This window comes from Zophobas morio, unplaced genomic scaffold, assembly GCF_036711695.1.
Source record: "Zophobas morio isolate AGI-343-1 ecotype UQ-CSIRO unplaced genomic scaffold, CSIRO_AGI_Zmor_V1 ptg000028l, whole genome shotgun sequence".
Taxonomy (NCBI): domain Eukaryota; kingdom Metazoa; phylum Arthropoda; class Insecta; order Coleoptera; family Tenebrionidae; genus Zophobas; species Zophobas morio.
Genome location: NW_026972133.1, coordinates 5,636,238 through 5,653,064, shown reverse-complemented (window position 1 = coordinate 5,653,064; position 16,827 = coordinate 5,636,238). Strand labels below are relative to the sequence as shown.

Genomic DNA, 16,827 nt, shown 5'->3' with positions numbered 1-16,827 from the left:
TGAATTTAAAAACAATCCGGAAAGTAGAAACTGTTTCTAGACTGAAATTCCTAGTAGATTCAAAAATTCTAAACATTCCATTAAAAAACAGACAATGATTTCGCAGATTTCAAAATAAGTCCGGTGAATTTAAAAACACTCTAGTAATTGGTCTTGAATCTGCATTGGTCGTGCTTCAGAGGAGAGTAAATTTCTGTACACATGACTGTGTAAAGCTGTCAGGATGAACAATCTTCAAATTTCGAACTCCAATATGTGATTTCAGAAAGCACAATTTTTTTTACTCAAAATCCTCCACGGAAGTTTGAATATTCGTAAAACTTCAGAAGGTGGATCTTTTTTCCCCCATTCTGGTGCCTTTTTTACCAAAGATGGTAAATTTTGCACAATAATCGAGCTCTCTTCACACTTTCAGCCATCTCCTCTCTGAAACCTGAAATTTTGCCAAAACCCAGACCCACTCCCCGCCACCTTTCCCATCACCTCCGCCGCAGCCCGCGCCAGCCCGGGCCCTCGGCCCCGCGCCAGCGGTCACCTCCGCCCTCCCTGCTCCGGTGCACGTCGGGCGGCAGCGCCGGCCCCACCTACCGCCACAACAAACGAAGATCGTTGCGAAATAATGAAGCGGCTCTGCGAGCGCGTTTAGTTTATTTGGTAACTCTCGGCGATGCACACGCATTTTTCCGAAGAGCTTTGACGTGGAATGTGTATCGGCTAGTCGCGAGTTAGTAGTGATGGCAGTGATGACTTCGGCTTCCCAAACGGTAAAGTCCGAGCCGGGGGCGGCGGCGCCGCCGCCGCTTTCGCAAGCGTTTTCGCAAGCAGCCGGTGGTGAACGTGCCGATTTCATACACGAACTCGGGCGCTAATTGCAGCCCAGCGATTTTCCGAGATAATTGCGGCGTTGCTAAAGAGATAAGATCGCGGCGAAGTTGCGGATGGTATGCTGTGCGGAGCCAAGGTTACAGCCTAGGTCGCGTTCGGCTGCGGAAGAAATCGAGAGTGATGCTGAGAATGTGGAGCGGTGGAAATTCGGACGCGAGGATTTGGCGGAGGCTCGGAAACGAGTCCTGACAGAAAAATTAGCGATTTAAAAAAATCATCGGGGCCGATTTCAGCAGGAATTTATCAGTCAATTTTTCCTGCTAAAAAACTAGAAAATGGTCTTGAAAACGTTTTAAGTTCCGATAGCATGTTTTTCACTTTAGTGATTTATAATCATAGAAAAGAAAATTGATTACATTTTTAAGGAGAAATTATCGAGAAAAAATAAACAAGAAACGAGGTTTTAGAGGATTGTTATAATCATTTTCTACAAACCGAGACTGAACCATGAGATTTCAATTTTCAGATGTTTTCAGCAGGAATTCAAAAATAATTGAATGAGTTTTTAACTAAAACTATATTTGTTTTTCAGAGCTTGAGAATAAAATTCCTGCTGAAAATGTTGACTTCCATTTTTTAGTCGCGGTTCAAAATTCCTGCTGAAAAGTCCGCGAATTATGTGTGTGTAGGATATTTCATGTAAGGATTAGCTCATTTTATTTATTTTTTTATGTATGAACAACAGCGATTTTTGGAACACACTGTATATTTTGTTTTAAAAATGACGGGTTTAAAATTTATGTTGAAATTGTTTAAAAATTCGAAAAATTTTTTTAGAAGTATGCAAGGCTGTGAGAAACCACCTGAAGTAACAAAGAAATTTTGTTCACAAGGGAACACATTATTTATTTGAGAGTTCAGTTTCAGCAATTTCCTTCGTTTAATTATTTTTAGATTATATTAGAAGCATACATTTTTTGACTATTTATGTCAGACACACTTAAAGGAAGATGTTCTGGTAGGTTTTCTAAGAAAATTTAGTGGTAATTTTTTCGGTCAAATTTTCAGGTTTGTTTTTTAAAAAAATGTTTTAGTAGTTTTTTTGACTGATTTGTTAACTAAGGGTCTATTATCTATCAAAAATGTTACCATGTACTAAGTTACGTCAACTGGGTCCAGTAACCTTGGCTCGGACCGACCATGAAACTACTTTCACGAATCATTTGAAATTGCTAAAAAGTCACTAGTTATTCGTAGAAACTTAAACTCATTTTAATTGCTATAATTTGTTTATTTTTAGATGTCCAATTTTTTTTTGAAAAATGACTCTAGATATTATAATTTAGTACAAAAATCAGTAGTTTCAAGCTTAACTTCCTATTGAAGTCTCCAACAAAATGACAGTAGATGAAGTCCGTTTCAAGACTATGTTTTGAGAATTTAAATTTTCCTGAAATTCATTTTCCAAAATGTTTTTTTTTGTAAAACTTTTTACTTTTATCGATTAAAAAAAATAGGCAAATGGTGCCAAATGAAAGGCAAGCTTTTTTTTTTATTTTTTTAACTCTGCGGGAAATTCAATTCCAGGTATTTCAAATAACTAAAGTGAGTACAAAATTTCAAACTTTTGTGAATTAAAAAAAAAAAAAACAGAAACTTGAAACATATTCCAGAAATTTTATTATAGTTCGAAATTCACAGAATTGCATTAAACACAACAATGATTTCGCGAATTTTAGAAGAATGCTGGTGAATTTTAAAAAAATTCCAGTGATTCTAAATAAATTTTAGTGGCTCATCTGTCTATGAACTGACCCCAAGAACTCCAAATATTGTACTAAATAAAAATAAATTCACTGTAGTAATCCAAATATTGATATCACTAGTTTAAGAACAATTTTAGCGAATTTGAAAAAAAATTGAGAATTTAAAAGAATTCCAGAAAGTAGTTTTTTGAGAAATTTCAGTAATTTCAAAGTGAGAAAAAAATTTGAAAGTTTTGTGAATTTCAAAAAAAATCCAGAAACTTGAACCAAACTCCAGAAATTTTATTATAATTCAAAATTCACAGAATTGCATTAAACACAAAATGATTTCGAGAATTTTAGAAGAATTCCGGTGAATTTCAAAAAAATTCCAGTGATTCTAAATAATTTTAGTGGTTCCTCTATTTATGAACTGACGCCAAGAAATCCAAATATTGTACTAAATAAACTCACTAAAAAAAATTGAGAATTTAAAAAAAATCCAGAAAGTAGTTTTTTGAGAAATCTGAGTAATTTCAGTGACAAAAAAAATTCAAATTTCTGTGAATTTAAAAAAATCGAGAAACTTGAAACAGATTCCAGAAATTTTATTATTTTAGTTCACCATTTCACAGAATTGCATTAAACACAACAGCGATTTCGCGAATTTTATAAGAACTCCAGTGAATTTCTAAAAAATTCCAGTGATTCTAAATAAATTTTAGTGGTTCCTCTATTTATAAACTAACCCCAAGAACTTAAAATATTTTACTAAATAAATTCACTGAAAAAAATTAAGAATTTAAAAAAAATCCAGAAAGTAGTTTTTTGGGAAATCTGAGTAATTTCAGTGATAAAAAAATTCAAACTTCTGTGAATTTAAAAAAAAATCAAGAAATTTGAAACAGATTCCAGAAATTTTATTTTAATTCACCATTTCACAGAATTGCATTAAACACGACAGAGATTTCGCGAATTTTAGAAAAATTCCGGTGAATTTAAAAAAAATTGCAGTGATTCTAAATAAATTTTAGTGGTTCCTCTATTTATGAACTAACCCCAAGAACTTCAAATATTTTAGTAAATAAATTCACTGAAAAAAAATTAAGAATTTAAAAAAATTCCAGAAAGTAGTTTTTTGAGAAATCTGAGTAATTTCAAAGTGAGTAAAAAATTTCAAACTTCTATGATTAAAAAAAAAAAAATCCAGAAACTTGAAAGAGATTCCAGAAATTTTACTGTAGTTCAAAATTTCACAGAATTGCATTAAACACAACAGTGATTTTGCGAATTTTAGAAGAATTCAGGTGAATTTCTAAAAAATTCCAGTGATTCTAAATAAATTTTAGTGGTTTTTCTGTTTATGAACTGACCCCAAGAAATCCAAATATTGTACTAAATAAATTCACTAAAAAAATTGAGAATTTAAAAAAAATCCAGTAAGTAGTTTTTTGAGAAATCTGATGGTTCCTCTGTTTATCAACTGACCCCAAGAACTTCAAATATTGTACTAAATAAATTCACTAAAAAAAAATTGAGAATTTAAAAAAAAATCCAAAAAGTAGTTTTTTGAGAAATCTGAGTAATTTCAAACTGAGTTAAACATTTCAAACTTCTATGAATTTAAAAAAAATCCAGAAATTTGAAACAGATTCCAGAAATTTTATTGTAGTTCAAAATTCCAGAGAATTGCATTAAACACAACAGTGATTTTGCGAATTTTAGAAGAATTCCGGTGAATTTCTAAAAAATTTCAGTGATTCTAAATAAATTTTAGTGGTTCCTCTGTTTATGAACTGACCCCAAGAAACCCAAATATTGTACTAAATAAATTCACTAAAAAAAATTGAGAATTTAAAAAAATTCAGAAAGTAGTTTTTTGAGAAATCTGAGTAATTTCAAAGTGAGTAAAAAATTTCAAACTTCTATGATTTAAAAAAAAATCCAGAAACTTGAAACAGATTCCAGAAATTTTATTGTAGTTCAAAATTTCACAGAATTGCATTTAACACCACAGAAATTTTGCGAATTTTAGAAGAATTCCGGTGAATTTCTAAATAATTCCAGTGATTCTAAATCAATTTTAGTGGTTCCTCTGTTTATGAACTGACCCCAAGAAATCCAAATATTGTACTAAATAAATTCACAAAAAAAATTGAGAATTTAAAAAAAATCCAGAAAGTAGTTTTTTGAAAAATCTGAGTAATTTCAAAGTGAGTAAAACATTTCAAACTTCTATGAATTAAAAAAAAATCCAGAAACTTGAAACAGATTCCAGAAATTTTATTGTAGTAAAAATTTCACAGAATTGCATTAAACACAACAGTGATTTTGCGAATTTTTAGAAGAATTCCGGTGAATTTCTAAAAAATTCCAGTGATTCTAAATAAATTTTCGTGGTTGCTCTGTTTATGATCTGACTCCAAAAAGTCCAAATATTAGTGAATTTGAAAAAAAGAGAATTTAAAAGAATTCCATAAAGTAGTTTTTGGAGAAATCTGAGTAATTTCAGTGAGTAAAAAAATTCAAACTTCTGTGAATTTAAAAAAATCCAGAAACTTGAACCAGATTCCAGAAATTTTATTGTAGTTCAAAATTTCACAGAATTGCATTAAACACAACAATGATTTCACGAATTTTGGAAGAATTTTGGTGAATTTCAAAAAAATTCCAGTGATTCTAAATAAATTTTCGTGGTTCCTCTGTTCATGAACTGACCCCAAAAACTCCAAATATTAGTGAATTTGAAAAAAAGGGAATTTAAAAGAATTCTAAAAAGTAGTTTTTGGAGAAATCTGAGTAATTTCAGTGAGTAAAAATTTCAAACTTCTGTGAATTTAAAAAAATCCAGAAACTTGAACCAGATTCCAGAAATTTCAGTGTAGTTCAGAATTTTACAGAATTGCATTAAACACAACAATGATTTCACGAATTTTGGAAGAATTTTGTTGAATTTCAAAAAAAATCCAGTCATTCTAAATAAATTTTCGTGGTTCCTTTGTTTATGAACTGACCCCAAAAACTCCAAATATTAGTGAATTTGAAAAAAAGGGAATTTAAAAGAATTCCATAAAGTAGTTTTTGGGGAAATCTGAGTAATTTCAGTGAGTAAAAAAATTCAAACTTGTGTGAATTTAAAGAAATCCAGAAACTTGAAACTGATTCCAGAAATTTTATTGTAGTTCAAAATTTCGCAGAATTGCATTAAACACAACAATGATTTCGCGAATTTTGGAAGAATTTTGTTGAATTTCAAAAAAAATCCAATGATTCTAAATAAATTTTCGTGGTTCCTTTGTTTATGAACTGACCCCAAAAACTCCAAATATTAGTGAATTTGAAAAAAAAAGAGAATTTAAAAGAATTCCAGAAAGTAGTTTTTGGAGAAATCTGTGTAATTTCAGTGAGTAAAAAAATTCAAACTTCTGTGAATTAAAAAAAAATCCAGAAACTTGAAACAGATTCCAGAAATTTTATTGTAGTTCAAAATTTCACAGAATTGCATTTAACACCACAGAAATTTTGCGAATTTTAGAAGAATTCCGGTGAATTTCTAAATAATTCCAGTGATTCTAAATCAATTTTAGTGGTTCCTCTGTTTATGAACTGACCTCAAGAAATCCAAATATTGTACTAAATAAATTCACTGACAAAAAATTGAGAATTTAAAAAAAACCCAGAAAGTAGTTTTTTGAGAAATCTGAGTAATTTCAAAGTGAGTAAAAAATTTCAAACTTCTATGATTTAAAAAAAAAATCCAGAAACTTGAAACAAATTCCAGAAATTTTATTGTAGTTCAAAATTTCACAGAATTGCATTAAACACCACAGTGATTTTGCGAATTTTAGAAGAATTCCGGTGAATTTCTAAAAAATTCCAGTGATTCTAAATAAATTTTAGTGGTTCCTCTGTTTATGAACTGACCCCAAGAAACCCAAGTATTGTACTAAATAAATTCACTAAAAAAAATTGAGAATTTAAAAAAATTCAGAAAGTAGTTTTTTGAGAAATCTGATTAATTTCAAAGTGAGTAAAAAATTTCAAACTTCTATGATTTAAAAAAAAATCCAGAAACTTGAAACAGATTCCAGAAATTGTATTGTAGTTCAAAATTTCTAAAAAATTCCAGTGATTCTAAATAAATTTTAGTGGCTCCTTTGTCTATGAACTGACATTAAGAACTCCAAATATTGTACTAAATAAAAATAAATTCACTGTAGTGATCCAAATATTGATACTACTAGTTTAACAATAATTTTAGCGAATTTGAAAAAAAAGGGAATTTAAAAGAATTCCAGAAAGTAGTTTTTCGAGAAATCTGAGTAATTTCAAAGTGAGTAAAAAAAATCTAGAAACTTGAAACAGATTCTCGAAATTTTATTGTAGTCCAATTCACAAGTTCCATTAAACACAAAAATGATTTGGCGAATGTTAAAATAATTCCGGTGAATGTCAAGAAATTCCGGAGGTTGGAAATAAATTATAATATTATAAAAATGTTATAAATTTCAGGATTTTGAAAATTAGGTAAAATTCTGCCAAATGAAAGATAAGCTCTTTTTTTAATTTTGGAAGATTTCCAAAAAACAACGAACTCTGCAGGAAATTCAGCAGGAATTTTAACCTGTGCTAAAAAATAATTTGCGTCCTGTTAGCTTCAATCTTCAATTCTTGCTGCAATTTTGTTGAAATGTTCCTTTCATAATAAATTTAAACCAATTTTCAAAAAACTGAACTTTTCTAAAATAGTTTAAAAACCACTCGAACAAACCTCACCCACACCAAAAAAACTGACACAAAAATGCACTTAGTTAATGAACCCGTCGGCCTTTTCATATTACGAAAATAATTAAACTTTTGTATATCGGTCATTCCGACCCAAGATATTAGACGCAGCGTTGCACAATAGATACAATCAAGAACCCGCTTTTTTGAAATTCCATTTGTGTTCATTACGCAACGAAACCCAAACCATATTATGCCGAACAATCAACACAAATAATTGATGATGTCAATAGCCCCGAGGAGAAAGCATCGCATTAATGAAAACCGAAAACTTGTTCACACAACTCTATACACATGTACGTATCCGTCCGTCAACTAATTACGCAACGACCTCTTCACCCAACTTCCACGTGTCGATCCACAACTTCTGAAGGCCGCCAAAAACGCGTCTCAATGTTACAGTGTCAAGTCATATTTTCTCGTTACGAAATCGCGACAACACACATCGACGCCTTTGACACGCGTAATCCGCTGACAATAGCAGGTGAAAGTGGTAATTATTTTCTTGGATTACCGGCGAGGAAAAATCGATTTTACCTTAGCGGCCGAAATCGGGGCCGTCTGTGGCCGGTGGCGAATTTTGTTCAACAAACCCGTAAAGGCAGAGATTTCTCCCTGTTGAAATCGAAATCGTCATTGAATTATTACCCAGATGGCAGGTCGCTGAAACTGGACGCCGGTGCACTTGACACTGTTGGGCGGTCGCAGGAATTAGTCCTGCGGGCGAGGTCCTGCGGTTTCGGCGAGGTTTTTTGTGGTTTTTTCGGACTTGAATTTTTGAGTAGAGATTTTTTTTTAATTATTCGTAATCAAGTTTTGACAGTTTCTTCTTGATGTATTCTTCGTCAGCACTTCATCGTTAGGTTGACCTTCTTGACCTGGCCGCCCTCCAAGCCGCCTTTCATCCTGTGCGAAAACGGAGACTCATTCTTTATACTTAGTGTCATCGATTTAATATCTTCACAAAATTCTTCAGGTTCATGTTAGTGTAGAAAGTTGACATCTCCAACTTCTTGAAGCTTTTAATCCGATATCAAGATTTTTTGTCAAATCATTTAAATTACTTGTTGAGTAATAAAATGACAAGGGTATTTTCGGTCCAACCATTAAATAACATGTCATGCCATGCTAATTAGCTGCAATCTTCCTTTCACCAACTCCACTTTGTTGAAGACTATGATTTACAGAGATTCGCCTATGAATATTATATTTGTGCAGATTCCTCCAAGTCGCGGCTAATGTATTCTGCTCACTATCAGATTGAAGATATTTTATTCTCCTCACCCGTGATAAAGTGGATAAATTATTTCCGAGATGTTGCTTTTCTCCGTGGATTTTTGAGGAACGCAGCAAATGGAGACAAATTTCGCTATCAAAGTTTTTATGATAACCTTACTTTACTTTTACTAACTTTATGTAAATCTTCAAAATTTAAATGTCCAAGCCAGCGATGCCACATTAAAACTTTCGTAATTTCCTTACTCGCTGTTCGTTTCATAACAAAATCACGAATAAAATGTAAGTTCAGATACGATCTGTTTAAAACCACGTCTCCATTCGGAGAAACTGTTTGCTTGGGTTTTGCAAAATAATGCACCAGGGACTTTATCCGTATTTTGTCAGTCTCCCGTTTCCGTTGGCTTGTCTGTTGTCTAATTTCGCCTGTCCGATTTTATTGGACACAATCTCCGAAACTGCTGAAATGTTAATTGTTAGAATTTTAGACGCATTTTAAGAATATCGTGTGGACGCTCAAACGTTAACTAAAATTTGTCTGATTCTCCTCGTCTAACATTTTGTTCAGTGAACTCGATTTAAAATGTACAAAATAATGGGTTTCTGGATCTAGTATTTACATTAATCTACCCCTACTTTTAATCTTGGGCAATTTGATTATTGGAAAGAAATTACAATTTTTCGACCTTTTTTTTCTATTTTCTTTTCTTTCTTCTCTGTGTTCTGTCTATTCCTGCCGTTCTCTGTGTTTCCTTTATTCTCCATATTCTCTCTGTTCTGTGTTCTCGCTGTTTTTGTCTGTTCTGCTTGTTTTCTATGATTCCTCTGTTCTCGTTGTTCTCTCCGTGACTCCTGTTTTTTCTCTCCCCTCTGTTTTCACTGATTCTTCAGTCATTTCTGTCCTCTTTGTTCTCCCTGTTCACCCCGATTTCTTGTATCGCCTTTCTCTCTCTTCTCTGTCCTGTTCCTGTTCCTGCTATTCTCACTATTTTTTCTGTTTTGTCAGTCCTCTCTGTTCTGTTTGTCCTCTTTGTTCCTTCTGCTCTGTAAGTTTTCCCTATACCCTGTTCTCTCAGTTCGCTTTGTTCTTCCGGTTCTCTCTGTTTTACCTATTTTCTTTGTTTTCACTGTTCTTGCTGTTCCTCTTTTCTTTCTGTTTTCTCAGTTCTGTTTTTCCGTTTTGCCCTTCTCTCTCTTCTCTTTGTCACCTTCATTCTCCTCTGTCCTGTCTGTCATGTGGTTCCCTCTGTTACTCTCGTTCTTGCTGTGCTTTCTGTTTCCCCTGTGTTTTCTGAGTTCCCTCTAATTCTTCTGTTCTCTTTGATCTCTCTATTCAATCTGTACTCTCGATTAGTTCTGTCCCCTATGTTTTTTCAATTTTGTTCTCCTTGTTTTCTATTCTCTCTTTTTCTTGTTCTCCCTATTCTCTCTGCCCCTGTTATTCTCTCTGTTCCCTTGTTCTCCTTGTCCTTATTTTTTTGTAAATTCTCTATATGCCCTCTATTCTCACTGTTCTTTTGTTCTTTCTGTTTTTTCTGTTCTGTTTGGGCCCTCTGTACTCTCTGATCCCTATGTTCTCCCAATTCTCTGCGTCCCCTTTGTTTTTTCCAATTTTTTTCTGTCTTCTCCTTCTATTCCCTCGGTTCCCATTTTTTGTCAATTCTCTCTGTGCCCTCTATTGTCTCCGTTTTAGTTGTTTTTAATGTTCTTTCTGTTCTCCACATTACCTTTTTTCTCTCCGCTTTCTCTGTTCTCCCTGTTTTCTCTGTCTCTTCTACCTCCCAATTTTCTTTGTTCTCGCCGTTCTCTCTGGTCCTTTTGTGCTGTAAGATCTCCCTATTTCTTGTTCTGTCTGTTTTCTTCATCCTCGCTTTTTTCTCTATTCCACCTGTACTTTCTGTTCACCCTTGTTCTCATTGTTTCTCCTGTTTTTTCTGTCTTCTCTATTATTTCTGTTATCTCTATTTTGCCTACGCCCTCTGTAGTCTCTGTTCCCTATGTTTTTGGGTTCTCTTTATTTCTTCAGTTCCCTTTGTTGTCTCTATTCCATATGTTCTTTGATTATCACATGTTTTCTTAATTCTATTCTCTCTGTTTTCCATTCGCTCTTTTCCCTGTTCTCTCTATTCTCTCTGTCTCTCCTGTTCTCTCTGTTCCCGTGCTTTTCTTGTCTTTATTTTACTCTTTTTGTTCTCCCTATTATCACTCTTCGCTCTGTTTTCTCTGTTTCCCTGTTTTTTTATGTTCCGTCTATGTACTCTGTTCTCTATGGATCTCTGTTCTAATTTCTGATCTTTCTGGCCCTTCTGTTTTTCTAATTCTTTGTGTTCCCTCTGTTCTTCCTGTTTTTTTCTCTCTCTTCTGCCTGTTCCCCCTATTCTTTCTGTTCCTGTTGTTCCCTCTATTCCCTCTGTTCCCATTTTTTGTCAACTCTCTCTATGCCTTGTATGCTCTCCGTTTTCTTTGTTCTTAATGTTCTTTCTGTTCTCCACATGCATTTATTTTCTCTGTTTCCTCTGTTCTCCCAATTTTCTTTGTTCTCGCCCTTTTCTCTGACCCCTTTGTGCTATAAGATCTTTCTATTTCTTGTTCTGTTTGTCCTCTTCATCCTCTCTTTTCTCTTTATTCCCGCTGTATTCAAATGTTCTCCCTGTGTCCTCTGTTTTTCTGTATTTTCTGTTGTTTCTGTCATTTATGTTTTCCCTGTTCTTTCTATTCTCTCTGTTCTTCTGTTCTCCTATTCCTTAGTTTCTTGTCAATTCTCTATGTGGCCTCTACTCTCTATGTTCTCTTTGTTCTTTTGTTCTTTCTGTTCTCCCTACAATCACTGTTCTCTCTGCTTTCTCTGCTTTTATGTTCTGTTTGTGCCTTCTGTACTCTCTGTTCCCTATGATCTCTGAATTCGCCCTATTCTTTCTGATCTCTTTGGCCCTTCTGTTCTTTCAATTCTTTGTGTTTCCAGTGTTCTTTCTGTTTTTTCTCTCCATTCCTTTTCCATTTTTTGTTAATTTTCTCTGTGCCGTCTATGGTCTCCGTTCTTTTTGTTCTTAATGTTCTTTCTGTTCTCTACATTACCTCTGTTCCCGCTGTTTTTTTTTGTCTCTTCTGTTCGCCATATTTTCTTTGTTCTCGCCTTTCTCTCTGGTTCCTTTGTACTATAAGTTTTCCCTTTTTCTTATTCTGTCGTTTCTCTTCATCCTCCCTTTTCTTTATGTTCCCCCTGTTTTCTAAGTCCTCTCCGTATCCCTTGTTCTCTCTGTTTCCCCTGCTTTTTCTGTATTCTCTATTATTTCTGCTATCTATGTTTTCTATGTTCTCTCTATTCTGTCTACGCCTTCTGTACTCTCTATATCTTCTGTTATCTTTTCTCTAATCCATGTGTTCTCTCGATTATGTCTGTTATATGTTCTTAATTCTTTTCTCCCTGTTTTCCATCCTCTCTTGTTCCTTTTCTCTCTATTCTCTCTGTCCCTGCTGTTGTCTCTGTTCTCCTGTTCTCCTATTCATTAATTTTTTGTAAATTCTCTATGTGATTTCTTCTATCTCTGTTTTCTTTGTTCTTTCGTTCTTTCTGTTCTCCTTATTATCATTGTTCTCTCCGATTTCTCTATTACCCCTGTTTTTTATGTTCTGTCTGTGCCTTCTGTACTCCCTGTTCCCCATGTTCTCTGAATTCGTCTATTCTTTCTGATCTCTTTGGCCCTTCTGTTCTCTCAATTCTTTGTGCTTTCTCTGCTCTTTCTGCTTTTTTCTCTCCCTTCTTTCTGTTCTCTCTATTTTATCTGTTCCTGTTGTTCTCTCTGGTTCCTCTGTTCTCGCTGTTTTTTTTTTGTCTCTTCTGTTCTCCCTATTTTCTTTGTTCTCGTTTTCCTCTCTGGTCCCTTTGTACTGTAAGATTTCCCTTTTTCCTGTTCTCCTTGTTCTCTCTATTCCATCTGTTCTCTTGATTATCTCTGTTCTCTATGTTTTCTTAATTCTGTTGTCACTGTTTTCCATTCTCCTTTTTCCTGTTCTCTCTATTCTCTCGGTCTCTGCTGTTCTCTCTGTTCCCCTGATTCCCTTGTGTTTAATTTTTTTGTAAATTTTCTATATGCCATCTATTCTCTGTTCTTTTTGTTCTTTTGCTCTTTCTGGTCTCCCCATTATCACTGTTCGCTCTATTTTCTCTGTTCCCCATGTTTTTTATGTTCTGTCTGTGCCCTCTGTACTCTGTTCTCTATGTTCTCTGAATTCTCTCTATTATTTCTGATCTCTCTGGCCCTTCTGCTCTCTCAATTCTCTGTGTTCCCTCTGTCCTTCCGGTTCTTTTCTATCTTTTCTTCCTGTTCCGTCTGTTCTCTCTGTTTCTGTTGTTCCCTCTATTTTCTCTGTTCTCATTTTTTGTCAACTCTCTCTGTGCCTTCTATGGTTTCCGTTGTCTTTGTTCTTAATGTTCTTTCCGTTCTCCACATTACCTTTATTTTCTCTGCTTCCTCTGTTTTCCATGTTTTCTCTGTTTCTTCTGTTCTCCCTATTTTCTTTGTTCTCACCGTTCTCTCTGGTCCCTTTGTACTGTACGATCTCCATATTTCTTGTTCTGTCGGTACTCTTCATCCCCGCTTTTCTCTCTATTCCCACTATTTTCTATGTCCTCTCTGTTCTCCCTTGTTCTCTCTATTTCTTCTTTTCTCTTTGTTCCCACTCTTCGATCTGTTTTTTCGATTATCTCTGGCACCTATCTTTTCTTAATTCTGTGCTCTATTTTCCAGTCTCACTTTTTCCTATTCTCTATATTCTCTCTGTCCCTGCTGTTCTCTCTGTTCCCCTGTGCTCCTTGTCCTTATTTTTTTTGTAAATTCTCTATATGCCCTCTATTCTTTTTGTTCTTCCGTTTTTTCTGTTGTCCTTATTATCACTGTTCATTCTGTTCTCCCTGCCCCTTCTATACTCTCTGTTCCCTATGTTCTCTGAATTCTCTCTATTCTTTCTGATCTCTCTGGCACTTCTATTCATTCAATTCTCTGTGTTCCCTCTGTTCCTTCTGTTTTTTTCTCTCTCTTCTTTCTGTTCCCTCTATTCTCTCTGGTCTTACTTTTTGTCAATTCTCTCTGTGCCCTCTATTGTCTCTCTCCTCCCTGTTTTCTCTGTCCCCTCTGTTCTAAATATTCGCTCTCTTCTCCATGTTCTCTCTGTTCTCTCTATTCCCTATGTGTTCTCTATACTCACTGTTCTTTCTGTTTCCCATGTTCTCTCCGTTCTTTCTGTTCTCTGAGTTCCCTCTGTCCCCTATGTTCTTTTAGTTCTTTTTGTTATCTTTGTTCAGTTGAATTTACAAAATATAAAACGGCTTTCTTAGAAATTTTGTTGACATTGATTTAATGATAAGACGACAACGATGAAAATTTGTTTATTTATTTTCCCTAGAAAGTTAAAGACGCCTTCAAATTCTTTCAAAAACAAGACACCAAAGTCTTCTCAAAATGTATTTAAATTATTTCTAAAACAAAATAAAAAACACTGGGTAAAACAAAATTTTAGAATAGTTTTCAAATCTTGGGAATATACGAGTATTGATTTAATGATTACACAGCAATGATCAAAATTTGTTTAGTCATCCTTTCTAGTAAATGACATCAGCGCAAAAATGCAAAAAAAGTTTTTAAAAAATGTTCTTCGAAATGCAACGTTGTTTGGTGCTGCAGATTGTTTTATAATTGTTTACACAGAATGTTAAAAAAAAATCGTTCAATAGATTAAACCAAAAGCGGCTACATGTTATCAAAAAAAATAAAACAAAATAAGAATCAGTGCTTCAGGGGCGAGGAAAGTACTTTCTAAATAACTCCAAACTAGTATTCAAAATTAGTTAGATATTTTATAAAAAAATAATTTTAAGTGCTCATCAAAACATTAAAAGAAAAGTTCCAGCCTCAGTTACATCACAGCCGTAAACCCCGAAACACAGCAGACCAAAACGGGATCCCGCGATACCCCAAATCAGCGCAATCCTCCATTTCCACTCTGTTAACCACACCGTAATTTCCATCTCGAACTTTCCCATCTCGCCGCCTCTTGCCGCCGCACAGCAGGAAGCACCCGCTCTGCATTTTAACGTTAGATAATTCAGTGAATGTCCACGATCTCTTGTTGCACCGCCACAATTAACTTTCTTACATAAGAGAAAGTCTCGCCGTCCTCTTGCCATCCCGAACCCGCAACCACACAACTCACTCTTTCCACTTCCAGATCTTCCTGCTGGGCCTGATGACCTTGGCCACCGCCAAGCCCATCATGGTCACGTTCGGCACCCACCAAGGACCCATCGAGCCCCCCACCGAGACGCCGCGGCCGGCTCCCCGGAGCTTGGACGCGCGAGAGCCGGCTCCGGTTTCCGAAGAACCCGAGGACGTTCCGAACCCGCACGTGTACCGCGCTCCGGTGCCGCACCAGTACCGGAATAGGATTTATTCGCAGCGGCCGCCGGCGGATTTGGCTTTAGGGACGCCCGTGGACCAGAAGTACACCCCTTCGATTGAGAAAGCGGACGTGTATAGGAAGCAGAGTCGGAGCGAGGGGGTGGGCTACACCGGGCCTCACGTGTTCGAGAGGCAGGAGTATGAGGTAGTAGCGAGGGTGAGGGGTGATTGAAGAGAGTGAGGTTTTTGGTTTGGCAGGTGATCGAGGCGCAGAAGGCGAAGGATAGGGCGGATGTGAGGTACATTAAGCCTCAGTACTATGAGCAGAAGTTGCAGAGGCAGGAGAAGAGGGTGCCTCAGATTGGGATAATTTATTCGTCGGGAGTACGCTATTACATTCCTCAGCTCGTCTATGCTGAGCCTAGACGGGATGAGGAGCAGGAGAATTCGGTTTATGATAGCAAGGACGAGAAGTATTTGTACAGGAAGGAGCAGTGAGGGGGCGGGGGTGGAGAAATTCAGTGCCAATGCAACAATTTTTTTATTTTTTTTTTTTTGACATGTTGGTTAAATTATGTGGAGAAAATTATAAGTGTCATAGTTTTATGATACCAAATATGTAAATAATATATTTTAATAAATCTATATTTAGTTATTAAAAGCTGCCTTTTTACTTCTTATGTAATTCCCTTTACTTACTGAGATTCATATCTTGTCTCCTTTTATTCATTTGTTAAGAAATCATGTCAAATTTAACACAGACACCTTTTTTTTTATTTCACTTAATGGTTACATGCTTGTCACGCGAGCCTAACATTAGTTTAATTTATCTTTAATTCTGCAAATAGTTGAATAATTAAGATAATTTCTGGCAAAACAAAAAATGAAGATGTAACAACACTCTAAACATGATATAAGTAGTAAGAGAGATTAAAAATAAAAATAGAAGATATAAACTAAAAAAAAAAGTGGCATTTCATGAAGAGAAAGTACTTAAATAGAAATGAATTACTAACAATAAGTAAAAGTGAAATATTTTTTTTTATTTATTTTTTACTTGGGTTTATTTGTATCAGGTCACACTAACATCTGCAGGATTTTTTTCACGCTTTAAATCAAGCTAAGAATGCTCCAGTTTTTCTGTCCTGAAGCAACTTTTCTCTTTCTGGTCTTATATTAGTTGAAGAATGTGTAGAAAGAAAAAATATATAATAGTAACAGTAAAATATGAATTTTTACGATGAAGCGATAAAAATATGTTCAAAGAATGAAACAGTTCAAGGTAAGTATTATCAACACCAAGGACGCCCGAAATCCTTTGAAACTCACAAAAATAAAACACCAGGGGCCCCTGAAATTTTCTTAAAATTTTATAAAAATAAAACATGTGGGGCTCCCGAGATTCTTTTAAACCCTTACAAAAATAAAACACGAAGAACTTCCGAAATTTTTTAAACCCTCATAAAAATAAAACACGAGATGCTAAAGATTCTTTTAAACTTTTATAAAACCAGAGACTTCCGAGATTCTTTTCAATTCTTATAAAAACACCAAATTCTATCGAAATTCTTTTAAACTCTTATAAAAATAAAACACCAGAGGCTTCGAGATTCTTTTAAATTCTTATAAAAACACCAAGGGCTATCGAAATTCTTTTAAACTTTTAACATAAATAAAACACTAGGGACCCTGAAGATCCTTTTAAACTGTTATAAGAATAAAACACTAGAGGTTTCCGGGATTCTTTTAAATTCTAATAGAAACACTAAGGACTGTCAAAATTCTTTTAAACTCTTACAAAAATGAAATACTTTGAGATACCCAAGAGAGCTTTAAACTCG

At 34.7% G+C, this 16,827-nt stretch overlaps 1 protein-coding gene across 1 annotated transcript; it reads left to right on the top strand.

Annotated features, from left to right (window-relative positions):
- The first annotated feature begins 618 nt into the window (after window positions 1-618).
- Gv1 (GV1) lies at window positions 619-15,647 on the top strand. The gene is made up of 3 exons (XM_064066448.1): window positions 619-764; window positions 14,817-15,191; window positions 15,245-15,647. The coding sequence occupies exons 1-3, from the start codon at window positions 735-737 to the stop codon at window positions 15,482-15,484; spliced, it is 645 nt and encodes a 214-aa protein (XP_063922518.1). The 5' UTR covers window positions 619-734; the 3' UTR covers window positions 15,485-15,647.
- The last annotated feature ends 1,180 nt before the right edge of the window (window positions 15,648-16,827 follow it).

Bases quoted from the DNA above. Each gene is read 5' to 3' on its own strand.
- Gv1 (XM_064066448.1), top strand. From the start codon at position 735: ATGGCAGTGATGACTTCGGCTTCCCAAACG. The intron at 765-14,816 runs GTAAAGTCCGAG...TTCCACTTCCAG, and splicing joins TGACTTCGGCTTCCCAAACG to ATCTTCCTGCTGGGCCTGAT. The intron at 15,192-15,244 runs GTAGTAGCGAGG...TTGGTTTGGCAG, and splicing joins TCGAGAGGCAGGAGTATGAG to GTGATCGAGGCGCAGAAGGC.